The 18234-nt window shown below is 32.5% G+C and overlaps 1 protein-coding gene and 1 long non-coding RNA gene across 2 annotated transcripts; one reads left to right on the top strand and one right to left on the bottom strand.

Annotated features, from left to right (window-relative positions):
• Nucleotides 1-6738: 6738 nt before the first annotated feature.
• On the top strand, nucleotides 6739-10932 carry LOC108998075 (protein SRG1-like). Its single transcript, XM_035688086.1, has 4 exons — nucleotides 6739-7121; nucleotides 9107-9360; nucleotides 9870-10194; nucleotides 10425-10932. The coding sequence occupies exons 1-4, from the start codon at nucleotides 6873-6875 to the stop codon at nucleotides 10671-10673; spliced, it is 1077 nt and encodes a 358-aa protein (XP_035543979.1). The 5' UTR covers nucleotides 6739-6872; the 3' UTR covers nucleotides 10674-10932.
• Nucleotides 10933-11482: 550 nt separating this feature from the next.
• On the bottom strand, nucleotides 11483-14982 carry LOC108998046. Its single transcript, XR_001997269.2, has 2 exons — nucleotides 14690-14982; nucleotides 11483-11954 (listed from the first exon to the last, which is right to left on the bottom strand). It is a non-coding gene; the product is annotated as an uncharacterized LOC108998046 (long non-coding RNA).
• Between the last annotated feature and the right edge of the window lie 3252 nt (nucleotides 14983-18234).

Genomic DNA, 18234 nt, shown 5'->3' with positions numbered 1-18234 from the left:
CCTTGCATTAAATATATAAATTGTATTACTGCTAACATTTTATTGTTTTTTCATGTTAAAAATTAATGTTTACGGGTTCTGTCTCAAGAAGAGAGTAGCTTGATTAGGGTCCAAATTAAAAATTACTGTTTATGGGTTCTGTTACAAGAAGAGGATAGCTTGATTAGAGTCCAAATGTGTCCCCATACTCTCACACGTGCTATTGAGATAATGAGTCTTCTAATGATTAATGTGAAAAGAGTTCTATGCTGCAAGAGGATGAGTTATTAGTATATAGGTTTTATTGTGAGTTGCTCCCATTAAATATGGCAGAGTACATGAAAGTTTTATTTTAATTATTTGTTATCTTTCATCAGCTTATGATAGTTTCTTTTGTGCTACGTGTAAGTTGTTATTTTAGCCTATTTCTACTGTTGGTTTGTGATTGTGCAGGGTGGATGCTTTGATTTTGGTTCTGAAATGGGTTCTGATGGAGGGTGGTGGTTTCTATATGTTGTGGAGATTAGCCACTGTGTGGATTGGAGCTGGTTCTCAATCTCTAATATAGCCAAAAAGTAAATACCGTACCCTTGGTAGTTGATCTCTCAAGAAAACTAATTTTGGGTTGATTTTTTTTACTTCAAAAAAAAAAAAAAAACTCACATTTCAATGAAGTAATATTCCTAAATTTTGATTTATGTGAATTTATTTTTGTGCATTCTTAATTGGTTGCAGGAAAGGGAAAGTTGTTGTTGCTTGACGTCAATGACTTTTCTTTAAAGGTAACATTTACCGCCAGAAGGCTTCCTCATTTTCATATTGTCATACTATAATACTTCTATTTTTATATTTTTATGTTCAGCTTCCTAAAAATTCAAACTTAGGATCACTTGTTAATTGGGGTTGTATTAGGAGTCTTAAAAAGTGTTTAAATAGACTTAAAAGCTCTTTAATAAAAAAGAAATTAGGTTTTTTGGGTACTCATGTTTTATATTAAAATATTTTTTAATCTCAAATAAGTAAGAAATTACTTTTCTCAAAGGTACGTACTTTTTCTCAAGAAAAAATCTTTTCGCAAGCAATTTTGTGCACCAAACCGCGTACCATTAATGTTAAATGTAAGGTATTTTTTTATGGAAAAATCTAATTGTAAGCGATTTTGCGTACTAATTCAATATGATTGATCAGAAAGTAGATTTTATTAAAAACAGTGCTAATTTGAATTTAGAATATGAAGGTAACAACATTAATACGCAGATTGGTACACAAACTTGCTTGTACATAACAAAACTCTTCTTTTATTTATTTTTGTAATAAAAAAAGTTATGTGAGTGTTGTACGCGGTTTGGTGTGCCAAACCGCTTATACCTAGCAAATCACTTTCCTCAAACGGAGTCTTCTAGATAATTCAGAATATAGTTCAGATCTTAAAAAGATCGTCAATGGATAAAAATATCTATACAACTTTTAGATAATTACAACTTTCAAACTTTTAAGGATGTGGTCATAATCTTTAAAAAATTAAATGATCATTATTTCTACCTCAGAATATACTTTTTTAATTTATTTTCAAATAAATGTAACATATTTAAAAATGATTTACACATATAGTTATCAAATAATATATAACTTTTTAATAGTAGAATAACCCGATACAATTAATAATCCAAACAAATGACCCGATACAATTAATCCAACCCAACACGAACGGATTGACAACTTTGAGGAGAATGGGATCAACTCATGATGATGATCTGTATGTTGACCTTGATATTGTTGTTTAACACTATTATTGGGGTTAAATCGATCAAGAGCGTTTAAAAAAACGTGACTGATTCATTTGATGTCTAGCTATATATTAGGTCACAATTTTCACTTATTGCCCTGTCTTTTCACGATGGCATGCATTAGTGCTATTGTAAATAGATAATTTGAAAAGACAAGTTATAAGATCCTTATATATTTAGATAATTGTGATTTTTTTTCCTCACAATATTCTATATAATATATAGTATTTTAATTATTTAATTTCAATACATTTATAATTATCGTAATTAGCTTTATATTCAAGTAGTATATACTTTTTTTTCTCTGAAAATAATGGAATTGGTTTCAATCAATTGGAGGACAGCTTGTTGCGAAGCTCAGCACTTAGGGATCTTGTAAGCGACACTAGAAAAGAAACAATTATTTGATAGGAGTTTTTTTTGTGATGAAAATTATTATTTGCAATGAGAATGAACTCATTTTTATAATAAAACATAGTCATTTCCATTGCATATAACTAGCAACGTATAAGCATTTTTCTTATAGTACTGTGAACCAACACCACAAGAAACATGGTCTTTTCTGGCATTTAAATTCGCCGCAAATAACCTCATAAATCGTTGCAAATACTTTTATACAGCGATTTATGCTGCGCCGGACATTCGTCGCAATTGTTGAGACATTTAAAAGTTTAGCCAGCAAAATTCAAAAATCGTCACGAAAAATTTTTATTTACAACGATTTTTTTCGCTGCTAATATTATTAATTTCGCCGTAAATAATATTGAGATTTCAGTCTCATTTCCCTGCAAAAAAGTATTTGTAGCGTTTTCTATCGTCGTGAATACACAAAAGATTGCCGCAAATATCTTGATATTATTTGCAGCATGTTCAAAAATCACCGTGAATAATATTTTTTGCAGCGGTTAAAATCGCCGCAAATAAGATTGTCTCTTTTCCAGCGAGTAATTGTTGCTGCAAAAGCTTATTTGTGGCAATATTTTGGTCGCCACAAATAGTCTTCTATAACGAAAAACTTATTTCCAACGAACTATACTCGCCGGAAATGATTTCAGGTAATTAAAAAAAATGCACAAAACAGAATGAATAACAACCCAACAGCTATGCCATTCAACCCAATCACACAATTGTAAACTCAACCAAGTGAACTCAAATTTCAACCAAAACCAGCTCTAAGCAACCAAAACCAACTCTAACACAGAAATACTTGTTTTGAATCAAGTATATAGAAGACCACATACAAGTAGCAGCTTAAGATTGAAGTTGGTGTAAATTGGATGCAGCTATAATTGAAAAGAAAATACAAAAATTAAGCAAACATAATATAGGTAATTTCATAATACTAGAGCGTTGTTCAACTATTGCAAGTAAGCATATATAGACGTTATAAAATAAATATGGAACTTGGAAGGAATACCTAGTTTAAATTAATGGTTGTACGTGCATACTGATGTTATTAGCTTGAGTAGAAGGTAAAAAAATACATACTGATTTCTACTAGTTTAACACATAAAAATGGAGGCCTAAACAAAATTGATCCCTTGAAGTGCAAAGATTTCCCAGTAGCAAAACTGATTTCTACTGATTTCTCAGTATGTAAAAAAAATACATACTGATTTGGAAGACTTATTCAATTATAAGTCTTCCAAATCCAATGAACCTAGCCACTTGAAATATAATCTAAGACAATTATTCATAACATGATAATAGAAACCACTTAGTTTAAGAAGTGTTCAATTCCATACATGACATACATAACTATGGAATGAGGGCTTAAATCATAATCAAAATTGAGAAATTCAATCATACTTGTACAGAGTGCCAGGAAATTCTCTGTCATCCTAGGAACAACATCAACAAACACCTACATATTAATCAACTAGAAAGAATAGCTCAAATTTGGAAATAGTCCTGAAGGTTGGTACCATATGTAACCACAAACAGAACCCACAGATCTTTATCCAAGCTAAATAGGCTTCATTATCATAAAACACATTAAAAGTAAATCTAACCACTTTAAAGCTTTTAAATTGATTAGAGCATTTCGAATAAAACCCAAGCAAGCCTAAATCCTAACCCAAGAAATTTATTTTTATTAAAAAAAATCTTTAGGATCCCAAAGCTCCTCGAAATACTGACCAAAAAATTTGTATGTTTGATTAATAAGCTTATAATGGTATAACCCACAAAACCCGAAACCCTAACTACCCAACCATGCTGTCTCTCAACCCAAGATTCTTAATTTGCATGAAAGTTCGTAGAAATGTATCCAAATACGAAGGCGGAAAATCGAAATTAAAAAATATGACAAAATCACCAACAAATCGAAGAGGCTTAAACCCGTAGAAGAACAAGGAGACGACACAGAAATTGCATCGCAGAGACTACCTTGCTTGCTTGTGAATCAAACTGAGTGGAGAAGGAGGGGGTGGCCGTCGAGATGAGAAGGTGGTGGCGTGGTGGGGCCATTGGCGACGGGCTGTGCGTGGCAAAGGCTCGAGGGAGGAGACGGATTGGGGAGAGAGGGGGGAGGAGGGGAAAGAAATGAGGGCTGGAGGGAAAGAAATTATGGAAAACCTTAAGGCGGGCGTTTTAAATTTTATTAGCATATGTTATTACGGTGATAATGTTCTGCTTAAATATTGTTTCTTGCGGCGATTTTTCCTAATCGACGGTAGATTAATGACGCAACAATTAAAAAATTTTATTGCGACGCCATAAATCGCCGCAAAAAGTACAAAAAAGTGCTGCAAAAGTGAATTATACATTGATCTACTATGTGATTTCCCACTTCGCATTGGAGATTAAGCAACGACTTGTAATTGGCCGAAAATAAAAATTCTTTTTTGCAACACTTTTAAAATCATTGCAAAAGCCTAATTAATATTTGCGACGATTTTTAAAGTTAAAAATCGCTGCAAAAGGCCACTTTTGCAATTGCAGCGATTTAAAAATCATCATAACAAGTTTTTTAAATATGGCGGCAATTTGTTTCGCCACAAAAAGTGAAAAATCATTGCAAATGACCATATTAGTATTTGCGTTGAATATGTTCTTCGTAAAAAGTTAAAAAATCACCGTAAAAGACCAGTTTTAAAATTTTAGATAAAACGATCGTGACGATTTAAAAATCGCCGCAATTAAAGGCTTTATGCGGAGATTTTATTTCCAACAGTCATAAAATCGTCGCAAAAAGCGTTATTTCTTGTAGTGGTATGGAGAGCAAATACGGTTGTGCTAAAAAACAACGTGGAGCACTGGCATTGGCTTAGCCAAATGTCAGTGAAAGTCATATTTTGAAAAATGTTCACGTAATTTCAGCTATATTGAATTAGCTAAACACAATTCATTAGAAGATAAGTTATAATAACTTTATCCCTAGAGTCATATATATATATATATATATATATATATATATAAAGGGAACTGTAGCATCTTCATTCTAATATTTTATTACTTCTTGTGTTTCCCTTTTTCCTTCTCTTTAGTACAACTTCATCCCTATAGTAACTTTATCCCTAGAATTACGATGCATTTTTTTATTATTAATTATATTTTTATAAAATAATATTAATCATCTTTCTTTTAATATTTTTTAAAATATAAAAATAATCAAGAAATTATTTTTTGCATCTATCTATAATCATGCAAGAATTATAATAATATGAGAAAATATGAATAAACTTTTTATTAATTATTTATAATGTACAAAATAATGCAATAATCTTATCTTATGCCCGTTTGTTTCTTCTCGTGTAGTGTTTTGATTTTGTTTTTGTATTTTTTCAGGCCAATTAAAGAGAGAATCACCGATCGGGACTTTCCGACACCCATTAGCCAACACACGCCCCACCTGGAGGTTGTCCAGCCGCCGATCTTCAAGACCATCAAACGCGGCGCCAATCGGAGTGGAGCATAGACCGCATGCACGGGTTGAAGATTCGGAGCTCGTCGACGCTTGACCCTCACGCGCCACCAAGGAGCCCTCTGCCGCTACAACAAGCAGCTATTCCAGATCATCCAAGATCAACCGTCGGTTTTCCTCCCAGAATGGCACATGTATTGCACTATCAATGTTTTTGTGCACTGTTTTCCATTTTTACAGTGTTTTCACAATGTAATTTATTTTGTATCCTCTCTTTATTTTGTGTTTTCACAATGTAATTGATTTCAGCTCATTTTTTGCAATATGTAGGCATACGGTACGCATTGGCACATACTGATCAGCAATTGATGGACATAAGTAGATTGCAGTTAGAAGTCAAATTATTTCAATATCTTGCTTGTGCAGTTGGTTTTTTGAGCTGGAACCTATAATGTGAATGTGTATTATAACTTTTTTTTATGTATTATATTTAAGTAACCTATAATGTGAATGTGTGTTATATTTTTTTTTTTTATGTATTCTGTTTAAGTGAATTTTTTTTTATGTTACAACCGACATTTTACGGCAACTTTTGATCACCAGAAATAATTTGTCTTATAACTTTTTTCACGTTTCTCATACGTTGGTAATAACTATTTACGACTACTTATACCCGCCGCAAATATCAAATTTGTCATGTTAGAATATTTTTGGTGAGTTATGTCCATTGTTTTCTCTTATTTCTGGAGAATTATATTGCGGCAAATAAGATTTCATCGCGGGTAAAGTCCACTAGCGACATGGTTTACAGGCTTTTTTGCCGCAAAATTTTAGACTTTTTCTGACAAAATAAATCGTGGGTTAATGTTTTTCGAGATGAATGTTGATTTTCAAAGAGTATGCAAGGGCTTTTTCCGGCGAATTAGTGTTGCCGGAAAAGTACTTTGTCTTGTAGTGTGTATATTTTAAATTTTATTTTATTTTTTTATTCTTATTAAACTAATTAAATTATTTTACCTATCAATCATATTCTACGTTCACATATCATGTCCAAAAAAAGAAATTAAAAAAAGTGGTGCTTATTGCTCACTAGACTTATGAAATATGATGTGACCGAGGGTGGGTGGGCTTTACCCCCGTTTCCTCATCAGTACGTTATCCCCAGTCTTGTGATATGTAGGAATTAAAGCTCTGAAATTGCCCTTGGATTTCCTAGCTAAGAACTACCGGTTCAGCTGTATATGGAAGCGCAGATAACGAGGTTTGGGAGCTCTCTCCCGGTTCCCTGTGTTCAGGAGCTTGCAAAGGACACAGCAAGCACCGTCCCACCACGGTATGTGCGGCCCGATCAAGACCCTCCCTTCATATCCGACTCCACGGCTTTGCCCCAACTCCCAGTCATCGACATGCATCTCCTATTTTCCCAAGATTTTATGGACTCTGAACTGCAGAAGTTGCACTTGGCAAGCAAACAATGGGGTTTCTTCCAGGTCAGTCGTGATCTCTCTCTCTCTCTCTCTCTCTCTCACACACACACACACACACACATACGTACCCACAGAGTAAAATATGAATATATGATCATTGTTGAACTCTTCATAAATGAAGAAATAAGAACCTGATCATCTGATCTATTATATAACTGTTTTGAACCATGAAATGGCTCCTCATGACAAAAGACTTTGTGAGAGTATAATTAAGTACAATCTATGACAAAACTCTTGGTTGAAGAGTCATGACCCATATTGACTAAACGGATTCAGGAAAAGATTGAAGAAAAAATGAATCCTTCGTCCAAAAATATTTATGAGAGTAGCAGATCATGCATATGACAAGAGATTTCAGAGATTTGGAAAGGTAGGTTTACCAAAGATATATATGCTTTTGATCACCTTTATCGTCCAATACAAACTTTTAGCAAATGATCAGAGAAACAAATCGTTTGTAAACATGACCATAAAGATCAATTATAAGGTAAACGCTGATAATGTTTACGGTCATGTTTAAGATCAACTCATTCGGATTATATTTTCATTTTTTTTTTTTATATAGGAAATAGGCTTCATTTCATCTATGAAAAAAGTTACAGTTGTGACTAGTGAATACAGAGAAAACTCCGAATACAAGCCAAATTATACATATGTTATACGCCTCCCTGCACACAAATTCCTTTAGGCATTGTATAAATTTCTAAAAACTCTCATAAAAGAGTATCACTCTCTATATAAATCAGAGATAAAACACATCCCTACCTCCAAAGAAGGAAATTGTATCCTAACCACCCCATCCTCCAAATGATAAGAGGTATCCCAACCACTCCATCCTCCAAAAGGAGAGAGGTATCCAACCACCTTGTTATGGATATAAGTCAAATAGCCTATTTCTTTTATTCACATCATCCTCCAAATGAAGAGGGGTATCCAAACACCCTCCTATTAAAAGGAGAAAAATAAAATACAAATACCAAATAAAACCCTACAAAAAGATACACTACACTACAAACAAAACACATGGGCCCAGCCTATTTGCAAGTGGGAGGGCACTATTCATAATTATGTAAAAATTTAGAGATGCATAAATCAATATAGATAAATTTAAAAACATATTATATAAATATGAATATGAATATGAAGATGAATAAACCATTGCTAGTGCTCTTAAATATACACATACAGCTTTTTTTTTTTATAACCCTTTATATAATCCTGTTTTAAATGATAAACTTTTTTAGTTAAATAACTTCTAAAAATACTATAATTTTTCAGAAATACCCTTAATTTAAACCATAATTATATAAATATTTGTAAAAAAATAATTATACATATACCATTAATCCATACACTAAACCTGACAATAACCACACTTAAAAAATGTCAAACGGATATAAATCTTTAGCTATGTTTGGATATGAGATTGTCTCATATGATTTAACTTGATATGTGAAAAGTAATATTTTATATAGGTCTTATTAAGATGTATTTGAATATAAATAAGTTGAGATATATATTTGAATATATAAAATAAATTGAGATAAATTTAAATTTTTTATAAAATATTGAAAAATTATTAAATCTCATTAATTATTATTTTATTAATAATTAATTTGAGATGAGGTGATGTTGACGTCCAAACATACTCGTAATTTTCTCTCTCTCTCGCACCTAACATGGACTTTTTCAGTAGGATCACAATAAAAAAGTGAATTTTTTGAGTGGGTGTTTTTAAATGAACGGAGAGGTTGCAGGTTTTGGGCTTGTACATGCATGGCTAGAAAAGCGAGGGTGAGTGCCCACCACTGCGAAATGGGGGGAGGAGTAGAACGGACACAAGAAGTAAAAACGACAATATTTTATAATTTTATTTCTTAAATTCTAAGATTTTTATTACTTTGACATGACTTCATCATGAGTTTTCAAACTTTTTTTATTTTTGTAATTTATTTATGAGGAAAATTAATATGGGAATGTTTTTGTAGTTGATAAATCATGGGGTGAGCAGTTTCCTGTTGGAGAAGGTGAAATCTGGCATTCAAGAACTATTTAATATGGATATGGAAGAGAAAAAGAAGTATTGGCAAGGTGAAAGAGAAGGAAATGTCGAGGGATTTGGACAGAGCTTTGTTGTTTCGGAGGAGCAAAAGCTAGACTGGAGTGACATGTTCTTCCTCATAACCCTTCCCACCTATCTCAGGAAGCCCCACTTATTCCCTCAACTTCCTCTCCCACTCAGGTCATCTGATCCCTTCTTCACTCTCATGCTTGCAAGCAGATTTTTTAAAACAAATAAATAAAGAGTAATGCTAGATACAATTATAAATTGTGTAAGTATCACGCACTCTTTTTGAAAAAGAATGAAGTCTACCATTAAAAAATTAATTTTTTAACATGAATTTCATATTTACTCTTTTTTTTTTTAAAGGAGTGCATGACATTTGCACACTCCATAATTGTAAATATCATTTCTCTTTCTTTAATGAAGAAAACAATAAGGATCTGTTTGGAAACATAATTATTATCAAATATTTTCAAAATATTTTATTACTGTTCACAAACTATTTATTTTTATTCTCACTACTCTTAAGACGATTTAAACGTAGTAAAACGTTGGGAACATCTAAATTGTTTAATATAAAATATTCGATTTTTTACCGCCATTAATGATCTTGTGATTCAATCAAACTATATTTCTTTAAATCTTTGGGCTGAAGGAAAAGTTGAAAAGATCAAATTTGTATGCAGGGATAACTTGGAAGCTTACTCGGCAGAGCTGAAAAATCTTGCCATGAAAATCCTAGATCAGATGGCCAAAGCTCTAAGAATGGAAACTAATGACATGAGGTGCCTATTTGAAGAAGGGCTCCAGGCAATGAGGATGAACTATTATCCTCCATGTCCACAACCAGAGCTTGTCATCGGCATCAACCCTCACTCCGATGCTGTAGGCCTAACAATCCTCCTCCAACTCAATGAAATTGAAGGTCTGCAGATTAGAAAAGATGGCATGTGGATCCCAATTAAACCCCTCCCCAATGCTTTCATCGTCAACATTGGAGATATTTTGGAGGTAAATCTCGGAGATTTTAGATTAATCTCAATTTATTTCGGTTCAGTCACGAATCTTTCACCAATACTCAAAAGTATTGACATACACTTTCTATAATTTGAAGAGAAACGTATAAAATATGTAAATCTCCTGACACAAAATGTTAACCATATATATCTTTCTTACGGTAAAAAAAAGTGTATTCTAGTTTTCAGTAGTTGGTCAATTCTCATGCATGAATGGTTTGGCAGATTGTGACGAATGGTATCTACCGTAGCATCGAGCATCGTGCGACTGTGAACTCAGAAAAGGAGAGGCTGTCGATAGCCACATTTTTAAGCCCAAGGCTGGAAGGAGATTTTGGTCCAGCGCCAAGCCTTTTGAATACAGAGTCACCGGCATTATTCAAAAGAATAAGAGTTGCAGATTACTTGAAGGGTCTTTTCTCACGGAAACTCGATGGGAAGTCATACGTTGATGCTATGAGGATCCAGAAATGAGTGCGGAAAATGCAAGCTCTTTATCACAACGCTAGCTAGCCTTTGAGCTTGCTTGCTTTAAAAAGCTCAGTCACTAAAAGAAATAATTCCCGGTGGCTCTTCTAGTTTAGCTTTTGCCAAAGTGGGACCAACAGAAACTTGTAATTCTATGTCCATAATTTTTAGGATATTCTACTATGCATGACTCAGTAAATCACAACCATTTGTTTCCTAAAAACAAATTAAAGTGATCAATACAAACGAGCAATGTTTTTCTTTATTCTAAATCTTATCATCCCCTATCACATTTACAGATGTGACACAATTTAAATGATTTCATGTGTCAATCATCTAAAAATGAATACTGTTAAAAATTCGCATATAGTAAAACCTGATTCACATGTATTTTGTTTTTGAAAGTAACTAATAAGACTTGAAAGAAATCTCCACTGTTAGTTGATATTCTCAATGATGAAAGTCAACATTGCCAATTAATTCTTTTAGACCCTAGTTTTTTGTTGGGCAAGTCCATGCACTAACTTTTTTTTATTAGCACCGAGTGTCCAAAACAACATCTTGACTGATCCCGAGTATTGCACAGGCTCTCAATAAGGAGTTTCCCGCAAATGCACCTCAAGTAATTCAAAGAGAAAATCCTTCTATCCAATGGTCCCTAAAGATTGTTTGCACCCAATGGGATTTGAACTTTAGACCTGGAGGGACCATACCTCCAAGCCTTAGGCCTATACCATGTGAGCCACTCCCTAGGAGTTAAGTCCATGCACTAACTTCAAAGGAAAGAACCAACATCCAAAGCTAAACAAATTGAGTAAATATTTGAAGCAGGTCACCATATCCAGAAAGGAGCACCAAGGCACAAAGACATTCCCAGCCAACACCACCACTAGGCACAGAGGCATACATTTTAAATTAACAAATTGTAGAATCCAATATAGAATGGTGCCCACACGGGGGGAGGAAGGGAGGGAGAGAGGAGAGAGAGGAGGATTCAAATCAGTCACTAGGTAAATACTCAAAAACAAAACAGAATAGAAATAGAAGGTGCAGCAAGGCATCTATTATCCAAAGAATTTCAAAATAGATAAAAAAAAAAATGTAAAGTGAATCTTAATATGATACAAAGATAGCTATGTCATGCGGACCAATGGCTTCATTCCCTATTCCAGACCTGAAGTATATTAATGCATAAACTCCAACAGTACCTTTTAGTGAGAAATTTTTCATCTATTATGTTGGAATAGAGCACAACCCTTACAGCAGGCATCGTTAACATCTCTGAACCTAACATAAATGGACCAAGAAGCATTGTCAAGAAATGATTATGATAAGCAGCATGTCAAAAGATAACTACATCAAGGTCAATTCAACAGGGATAAAGAGCACTGCAAGGGAACAAACAAACTTCTACACTATCCATAGCACAAACAAAGTTCAGTCAAAATATAATACAAAGTTACATTGTTGAAGTTGCAACTTTGCTCTGTAGTAGTAAAATGGTAGGTTCCCCACACAAACTGATACTGATCTCCAAACTCATATATGATCATAATTTAATAAACCTTCAAGCTGCCTAGAGATATTCAACATGTTTCGCAAACTTGTATTGACATGGGGACTCCATGGCATGCTTACTCTCTTATATTAGATAAGACAAAGAATACATGTAGCTGTACCTAAACACATGAATGCCTTGTATCCCTTAAGTTGTCGTATCTTTATGCACATACATTTGCATGCATTTGCTTATGTTCCTATCCCAGAACAAAGAAAATACAAATATAGTCTCTAGCAAAAACTGAATATCGTTCAAGATCCTATGGGTTTGTCGTTAAAACCGTCGGATTTGAAAGAAACAAGGGGTGTAAAAATTGAAAATAAAAAATAGAAGGGGGAAAGAAATTTGAAAAAAGATACATCTGGATATGGTCCTATAAACATTTACAAGGTTACACATTTCCTATTGCATACTTCAGAGCCATGCTACTTCTTTAGCTTTATCTTGCCAACTGTTTTCACATAGAAAAACTAGCAAGATATCCAGGCCCTCAAACTTACAGAAGCATGATCAACCCCGAAAATGTCAACTTGCATTTCCAAAGGAAAAATACTCTGGGTATTGGTTTGTTGCACCATGGGGAGGAGTTGTTTATAGTTTTGTTATGCTGATTTGAAAAAATCCCAAATCATCAAGTTCAACTCTGGGCAACCACATTATTGACCTCCAAGTGGCATCGTTGTTATTCACCAAGCTAGGGTCAAAAAAATTTAAAATTGGAACTTCAAGATGGTATAGATTTCTCTCGATTATGAAAAGAAAAGCTAAAATACACACCACTGCACCAGATTAATAATGTAAAGAATAAGAATTTTTTTCTTTTTGAAGTGGAACCTCACCAAGGCAAGGAAGCTCTTCGAACTAACCTCTAGAGAGTAAAATCCGACATACGCAACCCCACCAACAACAACCATGTATAGATAAGGTAATCCAAGGGAACTCCTAGTACAAAATCAAAATTTCTATGTCTACAATTCATCTCAGGCCCACTCTTTGACCACTAGACTACACCTAGACAGATATTTTTTATCCTCTATAAACAATCAGTTTTACCAAAATATTAAAATATGTGATGGAGCTCGTATGCTAGAAACAAAGGACTATCCAAGGCCCAACCATATTGACCATGCCTAGTGAAAGACATATAACCAGTGGATTATTGAAGTAATCTAATTCCAGTATTGCGAAATGAGATTCATCCTCGCACAGAGTAGGATTCGGTTCATTTTCAATTGTAGAGCCAAACCAATTAAGTATTTTTTTTTTAAGATATGGAAAACTTTTTTCCTTGATTGTTTTTGTTTTTTAGGGGGGTGGGGAATTATGTATTTGTTTTTGAAGGTATGGAAACCTTTCTTCCTCTTTTGTTTTTTTTTTTTTGTGGGGAGGGGGATGTTTACCATTAGACATAAATTTTTCTATGTCCTTGCATGCACAAAGCATCTACCTAACCACCAATCAGGAGCAGTAAGATAATTCCTCTCTCCTTTTAATTTCCATTCCATTCATTTGACAAGTTGGAAGGATAGATGATAAATGTACCCACCATCCAGAAACCAGCTCCCTCATAACATGCACCTGAATTCAGATACTACATTGGACCGAGTACATGGATGCAATGCACATGTATATAAATTAATGCACTTACTTGCGATGGACCCACTAGCCAGTATAATTTACACTTCTTCAGTTGCTCTCCTGTTTTCCAAGACAAACAGGTGCGCCTATTATGTAGTCAATTCAGTCCATGTCAGGGGATACAACACTAAACCCATCCACCCCATGTTAATTCACCAAGTGAAGCACATTTCCGGATGCACTAATTTATGATTTCTCTCTGCATCTCTTTCCCACCATCCCCAAGAGACTTCCAGGGCAGTGGGAATTTCCTATTGCCTTCCATTACCAGTTAGAGTGTTATATGGATTTACTGTTCCTATTCTTTTTGCGTTTTTTTTTCCTTTGATGGTTCAAGTCTTATTGTTTGTATCCCACAATGGTCAGATTTCTCGGTGCAATATTTACAAGGAATCTACGTGTTTTACCAAAAATTTCTCACTTGTTAAAATTATCTCAACATTCTACGATGTATATGTAAAATCTAGTATCCTTAATAAAACCTTAGGGCAGCACTCGTAGATTACATTGCAAAATACCGCAAATCCACATATCAAGAGGTGATCAGCATGAGAAAGATGTAAATATCGAGCAAATGGGAGACATTTTGCTGATAAAGTAGAAAACCCATATCATCACAAATGGCGAAAACCAAACTTGGTAAACAGTAAGGGTCGTACCATCACAATGCGAAATAAAACTCAGATTCTCACAAGAAGAAAAAACAGAGATTTTCACAGCCCTAGATGAAGAGTAAAAATCAACCCTCCCCCTCCCCAAAAAAAAAAAAGAAAAACAACAACAACAACAAAAGTAATAACAAAACCTGGTAGGAAAATTATACCTTTTGAGCACAAACCATCTCTCAGGGAACTGAATCACAAGGTGACGAAGGCCACGGCCAGCATGGGCTTGGGTTCGAACTAGTAAACGCATCTTAAACCCTCGAACCCAGATGGTGAGAGATGTGGGTTTAAGGAAAGTGAGGGTTTGGTTGGTGCAGGGACGGAGTGATGAGATTGGTGCACGAATTACGAGAGAGAGAGAGAGAGAGAGAGTTGTTTTGTGTTTGTGTTTTTTTTCTTTTTCAATAATGTTTTGGTTGCTTTTGCGTATCCGAGACAAGTATGTTTGGTTTGAAAACGAAACCCCGCCCTTCTGTCTTCGAAACTGCCTCTTCGTCTTTGTCGTCTCAGGTTTTGAGTTTTGACTCCGTTCCGCGCGCGTTGTCCACGCGTCCTAACTAGTTTAAAGATTTATTTTATTATTATTTTTCATTGGGTGATGCTACAGCCCCAGCGGGAGGGAGCTCCCGCTGGGGGCTGTAGGATTATTTTATATATTTTTTATTTAAATAATTTTTATATAAATTTTTTAACATTTTTTAATATTTTAAAAAAATAATAAATTTAAAATATTATTAAGAAAATATTTTTTTAATTAGAAAGTAAAAAAATATATATTTTCTTAATTACGAAGTAAAATAAAAAATATTTTTTTATAATTTTTAATTTTACTTCATGATTAAGAAAGTATTTTTAATAATATTATGATTTTTTTAAATATTTAAAATGGACATGCTACAGTTTCGTTGGGGTTCCTGTTGGGCTTAATATGTACTCTTTTATGTGTATTTTTTTAATTTATTTTTTATATAAATTTTTTTTACACTTTTAAAAAATAAAATAAATTTAAAATATCATTAAAAAACACTTTCTTAATCAGAAAGTAAAAAAAAATTATTAAAAAATACTTCCTTAATCACGAAGTAAAATAAATATTATTTTTTATTCTATTTCTTGATTAAAAAAATATTTTTTAATAATATTATAATTTTTATTTTATTTTTTAAAATATTTAAAATTATTAATAATATTTATATTAAAAAAATTAAAATAAATCATGCCCAGCGGAGCCCCAGCGGGCATGTAGCATTTTCCTTTTTCATTTTATATACTTTTTTTTAAAAAGCTAGATATTGTACGGTATACAGATCACAGTAATAAAGATCGCCAAACGATATCGTATCTTTCGGCATTAAATATTACGCGGTTCACTTGTTCTTCGTGCTCATCATTATGAAAAAATATCCAACACATCAAATTATAATAAATGTTTGAAAAAAAGCTACTCTTACCGATTATGGGTCCGATTATTTTTTTTTATTTTTTATTTCATGATTTAAAAAGTGTTCAATAATCATATTGTAATTTTTTTAAGTATTTAAAAAGATTAAAAATATGTATAAAAAAAGAATTAGAGGAATCCTCGATAGCGTATAATGATTCTAACACTCGTTTGAATAGTAAAATAAAATAAAATGATATGAGATTATTTTAGATGAGTTAAATAAAATATTATTATTTTAAAATTTTAAAAAAATAAATTTTTTATTATATTTTATATAAAAATTTAAAAAAAAATTATAATGATAAAATAAGATGAGATGAGGTGAGATAATTTATGTATCCAAACTAACCCTTGTGACGTGAATTACACTCTCAACAAATTTCAATAGATAGCGCAATGGTTTTGAGATGAGCAATATAAATAAGATACCATAAGTTCAAAATTTTGTATGCACATGTTTATTGGCGAGTTTTTCAGAGTTTGTATCTATTATGAATTTTGGCTTTTCGTTTCTTTAAAGTGCTTCTATTTTAAGTTTGGATTGTATATAATCATAAGATGATTGCAGATACACTAATGAAAATCTTACATGAACAATAGATTTCATGTGAAACCCTACTCGTAAATGTATAAGCACTCTTGCATATATTTAATTATTAAGTATAACATTTAAAGACATTAGACTACATTAGTTATCTATTTATCTGTTTCGGATTATTATATATTTTTAAAGGTATGTTTGTAGATTAAATATTTCGCTCTTTTTTAAGTGGCGTTACAATAGGGTTATGATCGCTCGACTTTTTACATCCAATTATGTATTATAAACTCTCTATAAATTCGTCTAAACTCTCTTTATAATAACATGTTTGTTAAGCAAGAATATTACCATGTTTACATCCTCTATGAATTTCTAATTAATCTTAACCAAAAGTTGAAAATTATTTCCTTCTTTTTTGAGTTTTCTTTTCAATTTTTCTTTTTAATTAATCTCAAGGAAAAATAAAAAATAAAAAAGGATTCCTCCTTTATATTCCAATCTCTTCCTTCACCACCTGAGCAAGTAAACAAAATTAATTGTACGTGGGCCTTCTTTTTCTCTTTTGAAGTAATCCTCGACAGCTTTTCTTTTGAACTACCCTTCCCCTACATTGTAACCATTGATTAGCCTTGAATTCTAGATTAAATGGAAGGCGGCCAAAGTCATGACTTGTTAGGTATCCGTGTAGCCTGTTCTGATATTTAAAGAAAAGTACCGACAAAGACACAATTATGAGATGTCAAACATAGAGCAATAATGCAAGATATTAATATACTTATTTAAAAAAAAAAAAAAGTGAAATGTATCATTAAAAAAATTAATTTTTTTTTTATAAATTTTATATTTATTCTCTTTTTTTTAAAAAAAAATACACGATATTTATACACTTTATGATTATAAATATTATTTCTCATTTATAAAAGATGAGATTTTTAAAAATTAATGATAGTCTTTCAACTTTTTTATTTTAAAATCATTCTATTCTTAAACTGGTATGTAAAGTATATCATCTACATTACTTAAGTGATAAAATTTTATTTATAATATTCAAAATTTAAAATTTATCTTTTAAATCAAATTATATCATATAAACACTTTATTAGCCATACTCTATATATCGACTTAAATAATAAAATTTTTCTTTTTAAAAATGCATTCCCTTTAAAATAAAATTGTAAAAGTTCTAAAAAAGTAATGCCTATTTATCATTTTTCTTACAATATCTACAATTCTAAGGATATTGAAAATTTGAGTCCATAAACAGGACCACCCACCATGCCAAATGATGCATATATACATATACTTGGTGCCAGATTTTAATAAGGGCGGGCATGAACACAACAACAGGGGCCAGGCCAATTGGTACATCCAATCTGAAATCGACCTTCATGAATGTTGTGATCAATGACATAGCCTTGTTCCTGTCCCTTGTCTTTATCCATTGCGACTCTCTCCCCAGATAAGATATTGATCCCAACAATTCCTTTTATGTCATTTCTATAAACATATACATGCCCAACCTATACATTCTCTGTGCACCAAAATTCTTAGAATTTTCACCAGAAATGCTAGACCCATGCACTGCCCAGAGTGGTATCATGATATATATATATATATATATATATATATATATATTCTTAGAGAATATTTTGCTAAATTCATGCCAAATTCAACTACCTGTGATTGAAATGGTTAAGTTTGTTGGCACTTCTTTTTCT

This window comes from Juglans regia, chromosome 3 (genome assembly GCF_001411555.2).
Source record: "Juglans regia cultivar Chandler chromosome 3, Walnut 2.0, whole genome shotgun sequence".
Lineage (NCBI taxonomy): Eukaryota > Viridiplantae > Streptophyta > Magnoliopsida > Fagales > Juglandaceae > Juglans > Juglans regia.
The sequence above is the reverse complement of the archived record's forward strand: the minus strand, read 5'-3'. Positions and strand labels throughout refer to the sequence as shown.